Genomic DNA, 17,937 nt, shown 5'->3' on the forward strand with positions numbered 1-17,937 from the left:
ACTCATGAGATTGGCACTGTAAGCAGTAATTCTCTCCTCGCTCACATCACATTATTATTATTATCATCTGACCTCACTGTAAGAGGTACACACCACTGCACACAATAGTGTGAGAGGTACACACAATGCTCATCCTACCATGCCTTTAACTGATTCCACTGTGAGAGGTACACACTATTGCACACAACGCTCATCCTACCTTGCCTTAAACTGATTCCACTTTCCATGCATTCCAAACTGATTCCACCTCCTACCATGTGAGAGGTACACACTATTGCACACAATGCTCATCCTACCATCCCTTAAACTGATTCCACTTACCATGCAAAGAATCTTCTCCTCACTCCTCTGCTCACATCCTCCTTATATAGTTTCAGTGATGGCCTCGTGTTCTATTTCCCTCCTCTCCCATTCTATGAAAACTCTCTTCTATGCCAACCTGATAACAACCCCTGACTAGCTATTATGTTTCAATCACATCCTCCCCCCCTCTCTCTCTCCCTCCTTTTCACGAGGCTTTGCAACTTACATTCTCTCAATGTGTCCTCGTACTCCACATTCCAAAGGCCACTGACCACTTCTCTGGAATCTAAATCTTCTCTGGACCCTTTCCAACATATTCTCATCACCATGAAAACTTGGCCAAATCTGTGCACAATAATCCATATGAGGCTTGATCAAGGCCTTATACAATGCCATCATAACGTCTCTATTTTTGCATGTCATGGTCCTCTGCATCATTGACATTATCCAATGTGACATCTTCACAACTTGTGCCATGTGGCCCCTGAATTTTAGGTCCTTGTCCACTATCATGATATGCAGTTTCTCCAGTTATGAGAGAGAGAGAGGTATACTTATGGTAATGTACAGTACTTTTTGAAAGCAAAATTATGAAACAGTAAGAAAACTAACACATTATTAATGTTATATTAAATATCACTCACCTTATGCCTATGTAAGGATAGGCTATCCACTTCCGTACAAGTCTTGCACATGATTCTACACAATGAATACTTAGGCGATGATGACACAAAAATGTCTCATCCAGTTCTTGCTGTACAGTTATTAGATTTTCACACACACACACACAACAGATAAGTTTATTAACTGCACAACATGATGATTATTTACTATTCATTAAGTGGATCATCATAAAGGTCTTCATCGTCGTTGTCTTCACGTTGTGTAAGCTGAGGAAGAGGTGGAAGGGAAGCAGGCTCACTCGGTGTAACTTTACGGAAATGCATAGTAATTTCTGTCTGACTTTTTTGCTTTTTTTTTTTTTTTCATTTCTCTAAAATGTTTCTATATAGTACCAATCCTTCTTTCACCTTTTGCTTTAGTTTCAGTGCCATATCATAGAAGGATCCATGTCATAAAAGAATTCAGTTTGTCAATTTGTTTTCTGGCACTGGTTTGGAAGCACTCATCTCCATCAAGTCATCTTCTGTTAATTCCTCTGGTGTGTGGTGTCTATTAGCTCTTGAATTTCTCCAGAATCCATATCTTGAAACCCTTCACCCTCCACCTTTTTTGCTGTATTCACAATCTCTTTCATGATTTTCTTGATCAGCTCTGTCGTAAATCCTTTGAAGTCATGCACAACATCTGGACACAGTTTACTCCAGCAGGAATTTATTGTTTTGGATGGCTTTCGGCTTCACAGTTTTTTATAACAACAATGGTATCTTCAATGGTGTAATTCTTCCAGACTTTCATGATGTTTTCTCTATTGGGGTTCTCTTCCATAGCATTGATAATCCTTTCCATAGAGTACTGTGTGTGTGTGTGTGTGTGTGTGTGTGTGTGTGTGTGTGTGTGTGTGTGTGTGTGTGTGTGTGTGTGTGTGTGTGTGTAACGAGCCTTAAAGGTCCTTATGACCCCTTGGTCTAGAGGCTGAATTACAGACATTGTGTTTAGGAGAAAGTACACTACTTCGACGCTTTTGGTGTTGAACCCATGGGGTTCTGGGTAGTCAAGGACATTGTCCATATCAAAAGAACTTTAAAAGGCAGTCCCTTACTGGCAAAGTACTTTCTGACTTCAGGACCAAAGCATTGATGGAACCAATCCAGAAAAATGGTTCTCATTGTCCAGGCTTCTTTTATCTTTTCTCTTCAAGGCTCTTGGGTTAACAGCTTTATAAATAAGGGCAGTCTGGATCATAAACCCAATTGCATTTGCACTTGAAACAAAACAATAGAGTTATCCTATCCCTTCCTACCTTAAATCCTGGTGCTCGCTTCTCTTCCTTACTAATAAATATCCTTTGTGGCATTTTTTATTTATTTTTTCCAGAATAGGGTACTTTGTCTGTATAAAAAATCTGTTCAGGCAGATATCCTTTCTCCTCATTGATTTTCTTAATGGCATCTGGGAACTTGTCTGCTACCTCTTGGTCGGCAGAAGCTCTTCTCCTGTTATCTTGACATTTTTTAAGTCGACCCTCTTTCTGAAATTATCAAACCATCTTTTGCCAACATTAAATTCTCCAGATTTGTTGCCTTACTTTGCTTTAAGTTGTCATATAATGACTTCTCTTTTTCTCAAATCATATTAGTCTATAGTATGCCTTTCTTATAGCAATCCTGCACCCACATAAAAGCTGCATTTTCAGTATGAGATAAAAAGGTATTTTGCAACTGCTGGCATAGCTGCAGCGATGACTTCACAAATTTCCCTTTCTTACTTTACAATGGTCCTTACGCTAGATTAATTTATTTTGAAAAATGGCTGGCAACCACAGCTGCAGACCTCAATTTATGGTACATATCAAGCAACTCAACTTTTTCTTGTAATGTCATGACTTTTCTCTGCTTCTTGGGAGTACTTCCAGATCATTAGTGGTACTTAGTATGGGTGTCCCCTGGTCTTATTCAAGGTTTGCGGAATTGCACTAAACACAAAAAATATGTGAGAGCTATGAGAGAGATGAACTGCTCATGTGGAGATGATAAGTGTCATATGGCATTTTAAGCTGATACTTCCAACACTTGAGCTCACCGCAATAGCAACAGGAAGTGGCTATGAAATTATTATTATTATTATTATTAAACAAGACCTCATGGAGTCAAAGACTCATCTAGGAGGTCCTTTTTTTTATCTCACACACATCTCATCATACTGCGTCTTAAACACATTCAAACTCCTTGCAGACACCACACTCTCAGGCAAGGCATTCCAATCACTCACAACTATGCACGAAAAAAACCTGCCTCTCACTCCCCTACTCACACCCTCTTTATACAGTTTCCAGGGATGACCTCTGGTTCTCCCCTGATCTCCCACTATTCTCTGTAGAACTTCTCTACCATTGATCCTATAACAATCCCTTACCAACTTGTAGGTCTTTATCATATCTCCCCTCTTCCTTCTCTCCACTAGACTCTGCAAATTACATCTTTTCAATCTTTCCTCATACTCGACATTCCAGAGGTCAGAAACTACCTTAGTCAGTCGCCTTTGGACCCTTTCCAACATATCTTCATCCTTCTGAAAACCAGGTGACCAAATCTGGGCACAATAGTCCATGTGTGGCCTAATCAAAGCCTTATACAATGGAACAAGAATCTCCCCACTTCTACACGTCAGTGTCCTCCGCATCATTCCCAGAAGTCTTTCTGTTGTCTTCACAATTTTGGCGATGTGTCCCCTAAATTTTAGATCCTTATCCACTATCACCCCCAGATCTCTTATTTCCTCTACTTCCAACAATATATTCTCACCAAGCATAAATTCTGCATCCCATCTTTGTTTTCCAAATTTTAAAACCTTACATTTTGCAACATTTAACTCACATCCCCATTTGCTTGCCCAATCACTCAATTTATTCAAGTCTTCTTGCAAGGCCACAACATCTTCACTACTCTTTATGGTTCATCCCAACTTTGCATCATCTGCAAACAACTGAATATCTCCATCCAAATCTTTGCCAATATCCTTTTAATATACAAGTTAAATAGTAATGGCCCTATCCCTGAGGCACTCCACTAGTGACTTTCCTTTTCCTGGATATTGCAACCCCCATACACAACTTGTTGATACCTATCGGATAGCCAGTCTCCAATCAAATGCACTAATCTAATATCCAACCACATCTGCTCTAGTTTGACTGTCAACTTATCATGAGGTACTCTATCAAAAGCTTTTGCGAAATCCAAGTATATTACTGTGTATCCTTCTCCTCTGTCCAAGGAAGCAGTCACTTTATTGTAATAAGTAAGTAGATTACTAAAACATGATCTCCCTTTAGCAAATCCATGCTGTCCATCAAAGATTATACCATTGTTGTCAACCCAACTCGGGATCCTCACAAGCTTCTCCAACAACTTAACCACAACACCTGACACACAGATAGGCCTATAGTTTGATGCTTGAGTTCGATCACCTCCTTTATGAAGTGGCACAATCTTGCCCTCCTTCCACTCTTTAGGGACTTGACCAAGTGCAAGACTCGTATTAAAAAAATATGCCAAGGCAGGTGTCAACTCTCTGGCACATTCCTTCAGAATGCGCGGTGATATATTATCAAGTCCCACAGCCTTATTTACATCTAGTTTACTCAACTCCCCAAACACCTCATGCTCACTTACAGTCAGTCTCTCCTCCCCATCATCAACTGCTCTTAATCTCTCCATGAAGTCACATTCACAAGATTGGAAGATCTTTATGAACTGCTCATTAAGTATCTCCACCACACATTCTGCAACAGCTGTCTTTATACCATTTCCTCCAATCAATGTCATTCTTTCTTTTGCTGGCTACATATCGAAAGAACTCCCTAGGATTCTTTTTTGGCTTCATTAGCTAACTGCTGTTCATACCTCTCTTTAGCTACTCTCACCAACCAAGTAACCCTCCTTGCCTGGTCTTTGTAGACCTCATGAAATTGGTTACTTCCACTTCTCTTATGCTGCCTCCACAATGCCCTTTTTCTCTGTATTGCATGCTTAATCTCTTTATTCATCCATCTCACACTTACCTTATTTAACCTTCTCACCCATGGTATACATTTAGACATTGCATCTACTAAATATTTTTTGAAAATCCCCCAAGCTGCATTGATCTCTTTTCCAGCTAACTCCTCATTCCATGCTACACCTGCAAGCTGTCTCCTGAGCTCTTCATAATCACCCCCCCCCCCTGTAGTTCCACATATACCCTTTTTTCACAGAGGTCCTTGCACTGCTGGCAACCACCCAAGTAATCACCTCATGGTCACTTTCACCAATTGGTGGATGATTTGATACCTCATTGATAATTACATCCTCCGATGAGATGACCAAATCCAAGACCCTTAATCCTCGTGTGCCCTCTGTTACATACTGTCTCAGGTAGTTATCCCTCACAAACTCAAGAAACTCATTTTCTTTACTTCCAGTTGCTTTCTCTTCATTCCAGTCTATATTGCCATAATTAAAATCACCCATAATGATCACCCTTTTCTTATTTGCTTGGCTTATTTGACTATACATTTCACTATCACCACCATCCACATTACCAGGTCTATAACAACATCCCACCAAGTATTTGATTCTCTTCACCTTTATCTCACACCATACTGCCTCAAAACCACTGGCCCCATTTCCCTCTTGCATCTCTACCTTGTATGGACATAACTCTTTCTCTATCATCAATAGCACTCCCCTTCCCTTTTTACCCCTTCTATTCTCATGAAACACATCATACCTTTCCATCTCTATTCCTGTCAGGATGTCATCCTCATCTAACCATGTCTCACTTATTCCGACAATCTCTGGGTGCACAGATGCAATTAGTGCAACCATTTCATCCGCCTTGTTTCTTATACTTCTAGCATTGGTATACAAACACAACAACTAATTTCTGGATCTACAGCTAGTTCCACCGATACCACTCACTCGATGTGATCTCTCCATGCTGGACTGGGGCCATTTCCCTTTCTGCTTCTTCATTTTAGAACCCTTTGCAATTCCATCTGTTTCCTTTTGATCCCTGATCATCCCATTACTTTCCTGCCCACACATGCTCTCACCTCCTCTTGGAGCATCCACCTTTCTCATGCTGTGTATCCCTGTCCACCCTGAGCCTCCCCGTTTCCCTGCTCCTCTTGCACACCCATTCTCTCATTTTCTATACTCATTATTACGGTAGTACAGTATGTAAATTAATTTTATGCAGTTATAATTTAATACTGTATCTTTGTGTTAGTTTATGTTTGTTGAGGTTTAAGTACTGTGAAGAATTCATGTTGGAGGTTTAATGGAGGTTTAATGTGTTAGTTTACATTTCTCTCGACTGCAAATGGTGCCATGTACGGTCTGCAAGTGTTTGTGTGTGTGTAAGGTTTGATAAATTTTAGCTTTTTATAATAGATTTGTGTATATTTTATGGTAGTGAATGATAAAATAGACTAGTATCTACATATATTTTATGCATTCATGACATACCTTACTTTTTCTTAATTTTTTTGATATTTCTAGGCAATGCAATTCATCTGTGAGTTTTTTCAAATTGTCGCAAATCTTCAAAATTTTTTCCAATATATTTATTGAAAAAAAATCTGTGTATAAGTAGACCCGTGCAGTTCAAACCCATGTTCAAGGACCAACTGTAGTTTTATTTTATCACTGAATAAGGTACAGAGACATTTGCAGTCTGTGTAATATATTTGTCAAGAAATAGCACAATTAGAAACTGGGATAAAAACGGCACTACCTAATGAAACATGTCTACTCCCACAGAAACTATGCTGCATAGACTCGAGCAGAACCATTTGTTGTACTGCTAAACACAACTGTTTACCTAAAAACAATTGTCTAACATTTGTCCAAATTTTCAATTAGATGAAATAAGTGTTTGATTGTATTTGAAAATTTCAATGTCATTAAGACAGATCACAAATGCTAACTTCAAATAAAATTCTACCAAAAGAGTTGCAACTAACATGCCATATAAACTTTGTGTCATTGAGCGCACCTGCCCAACACAGAAGCAGCACACAAATGGTAATGTGGTTCGCATTCGTGGACTAGGTTTTTTGCTTGGAGAGTGGTGAATAAATGGAATGGGTTGTATGAGTCAGTTACAATTGCTTTGTCAGCTAATGGTTTCAAGGAGAACGATAGATATTCTATTGATAGTTTGGATCTCCCACGATTAGTCTTAGGACTCCATGGAGGTGCCCATGCAATAATAATAATAATAATTTCTGTATGTGTGGTGGGATTCATTTCCTACTATGTTTAGATCTCCAACAAGGACCATTTCTTCCTTAGAAAAATCTTCTGTGGAACCATAGACACAAATAAATTTCATTGTCCATTTCCCCATTTTGAAGTTTCCCGTGTAATTCTACTTGAAATTGCTTTCCAATTAAGAAATTATTTTGTGTTTGGTGCTGATTGCTATCACTTCTCTTTCCTTACCCTGATCATTATTGCCTGAATATAACATCATATACTTATTATTTAGTAAGATCTCACCTGATTTTGTCTGTTTTGTCTCAATAATGGCAACTATGTACACATGGTACTTTTCCAGTTCTGAAAGTTCAATTTAGATAGTAGAACAGAGCCAAGTGATTCATCCACATTTGTTTCTCTACCTGCTATCTACATAACAAAAGTATTTTTTTGGGATATTCCATTTTGTCTTCTTTAATATAGTATAAGGGTAATGGGTTTACAGTGATTCTACTGGACCTTGCCAAGGCCTTTGACAGAATACCACATGGAACTTTAATCAGTAAACTGGAGCAGATGGGGATGGATATCGGGTTGGTGAGATGGATAGGAGGGTGGTTGATGGAGATGTTAATAATTGGTGGATTTTTATATAGAGGATATTCATAGATATTATCATAATATTAATCCTACCATAGAGATGATCTCTGTTCAAAAATTATTTTTAATTTATTTCCGAGTATATCTATATATTTATTTATTTGCACAAGGGTTCACTCCGATTGGGGCAATGACCTCTTTTTTACTATTTCTTTCAGAATCCAAATAAATCACTGACTCAAGATTAAAATACAAAATAAACACATTTAATATAACAAAAACAATATATATATATATATATACACTTCAAACAAATATTATATAACTAACTACAAAATTAATTGGATCCAAGGCCTTTTAAAAATAAACTTACACTTAAGACTAGACTAAACACTTTGTTTGCACAATCACAAAATGTTCATAGCCAGTTTCTTTCTCTGTCAAGGCCCTTTTCTGAAGATATATGACTTTATTCTTCATTTTCACAGGATCCTTTTTTACCATCACTTATGTAGCACACATTAATTCTTCCTGGCTTAATTCTGTCTCTTTTCTTCAGTAGAAATAATAGTCAGATCTGGTGTCCTTAATACAGATGAAATTTCCTAATCAAGAGTTTTCTTGAACATTCCTTTAAAACGTAAATAGCAAATTCTTCTTTTATTCATTAAATGCTTATTGACAGTCTTAACTCTTCCTATAAAAAAAAAAAAAACTTACAGTTCTATGATTACCTTTTCAGAATTTACTATAAATCTCTCAATTAGTGTTTCCTCCAATATTCCATTTAAAACGCATATAGCAATATTTTCCTTTTATTTATCAATACTTATTCCACTTTGAAACTTAATAGTTCCACGATTCCTTTTACGGAATATACTATTAATTTTCCTCCGACTGTCACATAAAAAAAACTCAATTTCCTCCAAATCTAAATGTCTGCCAGCCTATGTTCTAATTTTCTCCCGAACGCTATCTTGTTTACCTCTCTCGTTGCTTCGATACCGAACTTGTCAGCTGTCAATCACACATCAAACTTCTCGACGAGCATGCGCACTCAATGAAAGTGGCAAGCGAGAAACTAGGAATAATGGCTGGCACGTTGTCTCCGTTAGCGACAAGAGAATGTCTTCATAAAAACACAAAACTTAATATTTTAAATTACAATAAAATTCCTGTAAGTAATACAAATATCAAATCCAGTAAGTACATCAATGTTTTAACTTCTTTACATATCATTTTTGACAAAACAATTTCAATAATGGGCACATCGCAAATGCCGACAATGCGTATTATGAAAACAAAACTAATAAACAGATTAACATAAACAATGCGTAAAAATATTCAGAATTTTAAATTATTATTATTTTTACATCAGTTTCATCTTTCTCGGAAAATTTTTTTAAAAAAAAATTTTTAGATATTTAACCTATATCTAACCAAACTTTTAATGCTTATTCCTTGATCTTAAAAAATGACGTGATTCCTGCTGATCATTATTTACACTCTGAGAATCACTGGTTTCAGAATCATCTGATGCCAGAGATAATTCAGAATTTACATCTTCTAATTTACTATACTTACAAATTTCATTTCTATACTTTTCAAATATTTCATTTAAACTATTTGAATTATGCCCTAAATCTACAGAATCATCACTATCAGAATCAAATTCTACAGGTGTCTGAAATTCTACAAGTTGAGATTTTTTATTCTTATTAACTAAATTAGAGGTATTTCACATTCCTCTGGTTTATTTAACTCCAAATTAACTAACCTATTATATTCTGCTATAATTTCATCAATGTTAGAGTCAGTTTGATTATCATCCCTCTTACATTGTACATTATCTGAATTATGTACCCTGAGATTTCTAAAATTTCCTGCATTAGATTTAGTTTTACCAAAATTAATTTTTCTACTTTGCTGCATATTAGAATTATGAGCTTTAAAACTATTTCCTTTTCTACTATTTGATTGTGAATGAGATGCACAATTAGTACCAGGAAAACAACTCTCATCTTTCAATATTTTATTCATATTGTCTCCTAATGTAACTAAATTTCTACTCCCTAAAAAGTACTTTTTTAACCTATCAGAGTGTACACTTCAAATTTTACTATGATTTTTGACATCTTGAATCCTAAAATTCACAGGAGAAAATTTGTCTAAAATTCTATATGGACCTAAAGCCTTCCTTCCTAATTTCCCAACTCTTTTTATACTAGATTTATCATCTAACAGTACTAAATCTCCTGGTGCAAATGACTTATACTTTCTAAAACGATTTATATACTGCCTAGTTTTCTGAGAACTTAATCTACTTATTTCACCTACTAATCTGTGAGTAGTGGAAAATTTATCTACTACTGTTTCCAAATACTCATTTATGTCATTGTATCCTGTATTAGGAATAACTGAAACAAGTTCATTAGGAAAGATTTGATCAAAGCCATATAAAGCAAAAGATGGTTTTTCTTTGATAGCAGAATGAAAAGCAGATCTGCATGCAAATAATGCTTGAGAAATATATGTATCCCAATCATTCATTTTAGTGTTTGCCAGATTGGAAAGTATTTGCTTTATATTTCTATTCAGCCTTTCACACATACCATTACACTGCGGGTGGTAAGGTGTTGTAAAAAATCTTCCTAACGTTGAGTAATTTACATAACTGTAACAATAGTTCAGATGTGAAATTTGCTCCTTGATCTGAAAGTAAGGTCTGAGGAGTTCCATATCTACAAATAATCATATTCAAAAACTTTCTTGCAGTAGTCTTTTATGACTACTAGAATATACCTATTGCCTTTTTAGTAATTGGCAGTGGACCTACTACATCAATAGCAACAGCCTGAAAAGGTCTAGTTGGAATTGGAAATGGTTGTAATGGAGCTTTTTTTTTATTATTATTATTCAGGCCTCCATGAAGTCAAAAGACTCATCGTGGGAGGTCCTTCCTAAGAACATAAAGTCTGTCAAGACTCATCGAGGGGAGGTCCCCCCCCTAAGAAACACAAAGTCTATCATACCACTCCTTAAACTCATTGACCATTCTCGCTCTCACCACTCCATCAGGCAATGCATTCCACGGTTCAACCACCCCCCACGCAAAGAAACCACTCCTCACCCTCTTGCTCACAGTTTCCTTTCGTAACTTCCAGGGATGGCCTCTTGTCATCACTCCTTCCCGCTGTTCAACCAAGCGAAAGAACTCCCCAGTGTTAACCCTTTAACCACCTCTCAACAGTTTAAAAGTCTCAATCATATCACCTCTCCTTCTTCTACCCACCAAACTCTGCAGTCCACATTCCCTCAGCTGATCCTCATAACTAACATTGTACAGTCCTGAAACCATCTTTGTCATCTGTCTTTGTATCCTTTCCACAGTTAATTTACCCCTTCAAATCCTGGGGACCAAATCCGAGAACAATAGTCCAAGTGTAGTCTGATCAGAGACTTATACAAGTGAATGATAACCCTCTTATCTCTGCAGGTCAGTGTCCTTCTCATAATTGCAGCAATCCTCTGTGTTACCTTCACCACCTTTGCAATATGTCCCCTAAACTTCAGGATCAATCATTTTCCTCTAAAAGGGGATCTTATTTGGCACTTATGGCATGATTTGACATATGTGAGTATGTCACTCTTCATACCTTTCCAGATATAATGATCCTTTACTCTTTCCCAAGTTCTAGAAAATCCTTGGCAAGACACCAAGTCTGAATCATGGAAAGTATATATAATCCAAGGAATCATTTGAGTTGGTGCCAATATTTTCACTTTCAACCTTCCATCTTCCATTTGTCTAGGTAAGAGTAACCCATCTTTATCATTAAATAAGTTTTCCAGGTTTAAAAATGTATCCAGTTGAGTTTCACCCTTCAACACTGCTTCATAGATAGTTTTGAGTATGGGATCATCTTTCTGAGCTTGGACAATCTTATCTTTTTCCCAAATTTGTGAACTAGGTTCCTTATTCTTTAGAGTCTCAATATTAAACTCTTGATCATTATCATCAGTGTCTTGAAAAACTTCAGGAGACTGCTTTAATTTTCCTTTGTCACCTGATTTTCTGTCTAAACGGCATTCTAGTCCACACAAGGACATTGTATTATCAACAAAAATTACATGCAAAATCATGACATTTCAGAAAATCAATTCCAAATATTACTTGTACATTTGGATTTGAGGATTCTGGAAGAACTATTAATGAATGACAAACTTTCAATGGAAAACAAGAAATTGAAATAAAAACATTGATTTGCTTATCTGCTGAAATTTCTGATTCAAATATGTCCTTTAACTTAATTGGATAGCTTAAAACTGAAATATCATTTCAGTTTTAAGCTATCCAATACTTTTCAATTTGTTCATTAACAATATAGGAAAGGATCTGAGAGGAAGTGTTCACTTCTTTGCTGATGATGCAAAGTTGGGTAGAGCAATTGTGAGTGCACAGGATGTCAAAATTTTGCAGAATGATTTGGATAGTTTGGAGGACTGGGCCAGGGAAAATGGATGTCAATTTAATGTGGCAAAGTGTAAGGTTATGCATTTTGGAGTAAAAGATTAGCAGCAGTATATCACATTGGTGGAACCGTACTCCAGGAGATTTATGAGGCCAGGGATTTGAAGTTTAGGGGGGGGGGGCACATTGCAAAAGTGGCTAAATCAGCTCATCAAATCACTTGGTTGCTGAAAAATACTTTAACAAGCAGAGACAAACAAGTTATTGTTTCTCTATATTGAGCCTTGATAAGACCCCATCTAGACTACTGAGCCCAGATATGGGTGCCAGGATTTCTTCTTGATGGGGAGGAGGTGGAGAGGATCCAGAGACGAGACCAAGATGATAGCAGGTCTGTGGAATGAACCTTATGAGAATAGGTTGAAGATTTGTGGGTTGCAAAAATTGGTTGATAGGCGGAAAAGGGGTGATATGATTGAGACATTCAAATTACTGAAGGGTTTCTATAAGATTAATCCAGAAGATATTTTTGAGAATAGGACTGGTGGTCAGAGGACTAGGGACCATACATGGAAGCTGGGCAAGAATGTGGTTAGCAGGGGTGTTAGAGCTAGGTTTTTTACTTGGAGAGTGGTGAATGAGTGGAATAAGCTGCCAGAGTCTGTTGTGGGTGCTATGACCGTGAATGAGTACTAGGCGAGGTATGATAGATCTGTGTGAATGTCGAATAGTTGTTCTTGACATGTTAGGGCCTCCCTCGATGAGTCTGTCGACTCCTTGGAGTTGCTCAAAATAATAATAATAATAATACTAGTTACTTTTCTAGCTTGAGCTTATATTCCTCATAGAACTGTTCTCCATCTTTTGTACTTTTTCATACCCTCTTTTTTATTTGCAGTTCCTGTTTGATTCCTCTAGTCATCCATTTTATTCCAATTCTTTTATCTTTCTCTCCATAAAGGGACTCTCAGAGCTAAGTACCTTGGCTTCCTTGAAACCTAATTACTACTCTAGTTAGTAGGACACTTAATCTGTTTTCTTTATATATCTGTCAGTAGCATGTGTTCATCAGTTTGGTTTACTTGTTTACTGGGATGAAAAACCCTAGTTTCCAGGAGGAAGAAAATCACTGCTACCTTTGTCCATATTATATTCGACTTCCTTTCTCTTCCGATCATTTAAGATCATCACCTATAATGAATTAGTCATCTGTGCAATGTACCACACTACTCTACTCTGCTTCACATTATCAGCAGAGAGAAATGTTGATATTTGATTTGAGTCCAAATCATTAATGAATATATTAAATAACAAATAATAATATTATTAAACAATTAATAATAAATAACATCCTAGAAAACACGAAGAGTATCATACCACTCCTTGAAATCATTGGCCATTTGTGCACTCACCACTCTATCAGCCATGCATTCCACAGTTCAGCCACCCTCCATGCCAAGAAACCACTTCTCACTCTCTCGCTCACTACTTCCTTTTGTAACTTCCAGGGATGGCCCCACTTTACACCAAATTGTGTTCTCTTCTTCCCTCATGGTATACAGCTTGCTATTGCTAATCTTTAAAGGTACCTGTGGCATAACTATAAATAATAAATTACACAATATTATTTATAGCTTGCTATTGCTGCTAATAAATATTTCTCCACCATTTCCCAAGCACTAATAATATCGTTCCCTTCTTCCTTCCTCCATGTGGAACTTCCCCAAGTTGATATCTATGACTATTATAATCACCCGCCTTATAATTTCACATACATTCCTTTCTCTTTGATTCTCCTGCTTGTCTATTCATCTTCCAAGTCAAAACCACATGGTCACTCTCTCCAACTGGAGGCAGAAATGCCACCTCAGTTATAATTAGCTCTTCCGATGCTATGACCAAATCTAAAACTCTTGAACCCCATATTCCTTCTACTACATGTTGCCTAAGACATTTGGCCCTCAGGAATTCCAGAAATTCCATTCCCTTATTAGGACATGCAGATAATTTTCCCAATTTATACTGCTGTAGTTAAAATCTCCCATAACAATTGTTCTTCTTGCACTTGCGAAGCTCAACTGCCTAAACATCTCCTGCTCTTCACCCTCTATGCTCCCTGACTTGTAGCAACACCCTACTAAATATCCTGTCCTGCCCACTCTCCCTCACACTATATATGCTTTCAAAACCATTAGTGCCATTGGCCTCCAAACCTCTACTCTGAAAGGACATAAGCCATTACTTATCATAAGCAGTATTCCACCATTGCGTTTTCCCTTCCTGTCCTGTTGAAAAATGCTATACCCTACTACTTCTAGTCCTGTGAGTATATCATCCTCCATCACCCATGTCTCAGAGATCCCAATAATCTCTGGACAGGCTGATGCTATCAGTGCCACCAATCATCTCCTTTATTCCAGATGCTCATGGCATTAGTATAAATAATCAGGGCATTGTCACTGTTTCTATACCTATCGTTATCCCTTCCAGACTCCATTGGATTCAGCATTATGCAATTTATTTCCCCTTCTCCCAAACACCTATTCCTGCAAGAAGCCACCCCTGCTACCATCCATTCTGATAATGTTATGATGAACACAAAATAAGAACTATTTTCTCCTATTGCATACAGATTCTTCACAACATATCATACCTTTTTGTTTTGTTTTATGGAAGTATTTGGCATATTGATAGAAGAATATTCTTGACTTATGAGAAATATGTAGAGGTTTTGAAAAGAATTTTATCAGGGAACACCACCCTCACAGGATTTATAAAATAATGCTTTTGCTTATGTTTCAAATATAAAATAAAAGTATTAATATCATTATTATTTTAGTTACATTTCGTAATAAATTACAAACAACCACAGTAGTGCAGGGCAGATTAATATAATTGAATAACATTAAAAATATTGAAGATACAGAAAATTATATAGAGATGCTAGAAGTCTTGTAGATTTCCTGGAAATTTTAATCAAAAATCATGAATAAAAATAAAAGAAAAAAATATAGTCCCTAAGTAGTGCAATATCAAGGCAATACTCATTCAGCAGATTTATTTTTAAAAGTTTTTACACTTCAAAGTACAAATGCTATTTGCCTACTTAATGTATAAATCAAATATATATTTATTTATTTTCTTTTCCATATTATAAGTGTATATCACTCCCACATGATTTTCCTCTATATTTTTCTTTACCCCCCCCCCCCAAAAAAAAAACAGAAATATCGATGAACATTTTTAATGTGGTTAAACAAAGATCCAGTAAACTTAAATAAATGACTCTGATAATAGGTTTGAGAGTTTTTCTAAAGCCAACATTCCTTATATCAGCATTGAATTTCAAGAACAACCTACACACAGATGACAGAACATTAGTTTATCATTAATGTCATTGGTATTAGTTCAGTTTTTCATGATAATTTTCTGTATGGCTAAAATATTTTGAAAAATTAATTTTTATGATTATTCTGACAACAGAAAAGAGGTTTCATATCACATTTCTTGAAATGGCCTTAATATGAATATTAATAAATTCTTAGTTGAATTAATAAACCATATTGTTTTTAGCTGTCCTGTCAAGCCGTTAAAGATTATAACCGAGGACGTGTCTACCTCTCTGATTTGGCAAACAGAGCTGGTGTCCCTGTTTTTGAAGACATTAAAGAAGCTACTTTGTGTGCAGTTGAAAGATGTCTAAACTCTTAATTGAAAGGTGACTGATTTCATTATTAAGGAAGAAACAAAGGATATTGTTTTGAACATCAGGATTTCGAGTCTGCTACATGATAATAATACCTTACACAATCCCAGATACTTTGGTGTTTTCCTTTGTCACAACTTTATGAAACACGCACAGTTAAGTCTGTCCATCAAGTGATTTTTTGTTATATGTGAGTGAGTACGTACTAAAAACTATTAATATTGATATGCGAGAATATATTTCATGGCATTACTTACTGGTGGTCAGGTTTGAATGAATTTGTTAACATGTGAAATGTCTGTTTTTGTATAATGTTGTCTCATTTCAGAGTACAAGGTTGGAAAGTCTGTAGACTCACTGCTGTTATATAAAATAAAATATACTGTCCTGTATTAATTTTAATAATCGTAGTTGAGAGGTATAAAGGTCAAGTTCTAATTTCTTCTATTATCCAAATAATAGGAACATATTACTCTGAAAGCAGATTTTGCAATAGAACAGTAAATTATCATGAAAATTAGTATTAATAGCAAATGGAAAGCATCATTCTGTTTAGATTTAATAGGGATCAGGTTATTTATTTACTCTGTTATACATGATTGGTTATATATCGTACTCCATTTAAAAGTTAGCAAGGTCGATAAATATACAGAAGTAAAATATGTAAGTAAAAGTTTTTTAAATTATTAATTGCATTTCTTGGCCATCAATTGGAAAGATTTAATCATGAAAAATACGATTAAAAGTTCTGAACTCTGAAGAAATAAATGTATAGACATATAGGACATATTGTGCATAAGCATATGTACACACATACACATAATATTAAAGAAAAAAAGGTTTAAATTTTATTTCTCCACTTTAACAGTGCCTTAAATGATATGTTGTCGTAGTGTTTGTTATAATTTTGTCTCTGAAACAAATAATATAAAGTTTGTCTTTCAGAGAAACCACCTCTTTTTAATCAGAGATCCATTGTAAAAATGCAGACAACTTCATAGTTGTATACTTTCATGATTCGTATGCTATTTAAGTCAAAAGAAAGATAAAACTAGGATGCATATATATTTTTTTCTTGGTTAATTTTCATTGTCATGTTAATTTACATTTCTTGCATTTCTTTGAACTTCTGGTTTTCTCACTTTTCTGTGTTTTTGCATTTACAAAATATGCCATACAAACAGTGCAATAAAATTATTAAATTTGTTTTGACCATTCGCTTCCATCTTATTTAACTTAAATCAGAATGGAGGGAATGGTTGATATCAGTTGTATTCATATGATTGTTGGAAAGTCTTTCATTTTTGCTGTTTATGATCTGATTCTTTCAGTAAATTTCTCTCTCTCTCTCTCTCTCTCTCTACACACACACACACACACACACACACACACACACACACAGGGTGGCCATAATTAAAGATGTGTTCAGAGCCCTGTAGCAAAAAATGTATTGGACAAAATTCAACCAAACGTGGTGTAAGTACACTCTGGAACATGTTTTTATTTGCAGAAGATGAAAATTGGTACAAAATTCTGCCACCAGGGGACATTTGACACTATAAACTCATGGTTTGGGATTAATTAAACAGTAATGGCTAAAAGAGATGCAACAAATCATTTTTTGTGATTGTATAACTTACAGATGTGGTTCAATATATCCTCCTTTCAGATGTTCTAAGAATTGCATTCTGTGAATCACATTTTCTACATCAGAATGCAACAGATCTGCATTGATTTGCCTCACATGCTGCATTATTCTGTCTTTCAGGGTTACTAAATCAGGAACATATCTTTTGTATAGCACGCAGTTCAGATGGCCCAACAACCAAAAATCACAGGGGTTGAGATCAGGCGAACGAGATGGCCATGCTGTGGGAAATGCACAACTAATCACTTTGTGTTCTGTGAAGTGTTTTTGTAACATTTGTTGTGCTGGCAGTCTCATGTGAGATGGTGCTCCATCCTGCATGAATATGATAGAGTCAAGGCATCTT

At 36.1% G+C, this 17,937-nt stretch overlaps 1 protein-coding gene across 3 annotated transcripts in view; it reads left to right on the forward strand.

Annotated features, from left to right (window-relative positions):
- The window catches only part of LOC150092428 (uncharacterized), a 353,827-nt gene extending 337,488 nt beyond the window's left edge, over positions 1–16,339 (forward strand). For all 3 annotated transcript variants that reach the window (XM_090414980.1, XM_090414981.1, XM_090414982.1), the window contains one exon: positions 15,811–16,339. In XM_090414980.1, coding sequence (XP_090271106.1) covers positions 15,811–15,948 — 138 coding nt within the window. In that variant the 3' untranslated portion in view covers positions 15,949–16,339. The remainder of the gene's footprint in view (positions 1–15,810) is intronic.
- Positions 16,340–17,937: the final 1,598 nt, after the last annotated feature.

Source organism: Typopeltis vanoorti, chromosome 26, assembly GCF_054136105.1.
Source record: "Typopeltis vanoorti isolate ZY-2024b chromosome 26, IOZ_Tvanoo_1.0, whole genome shotgun sequence".
Classification (NCBI taxonomy): Eukaryota; Metazoa; Arthropoda; class Arachnida; order Uropygi; family Thelyphonidae; genus Typopeltis; species Typopeltis vanoorti.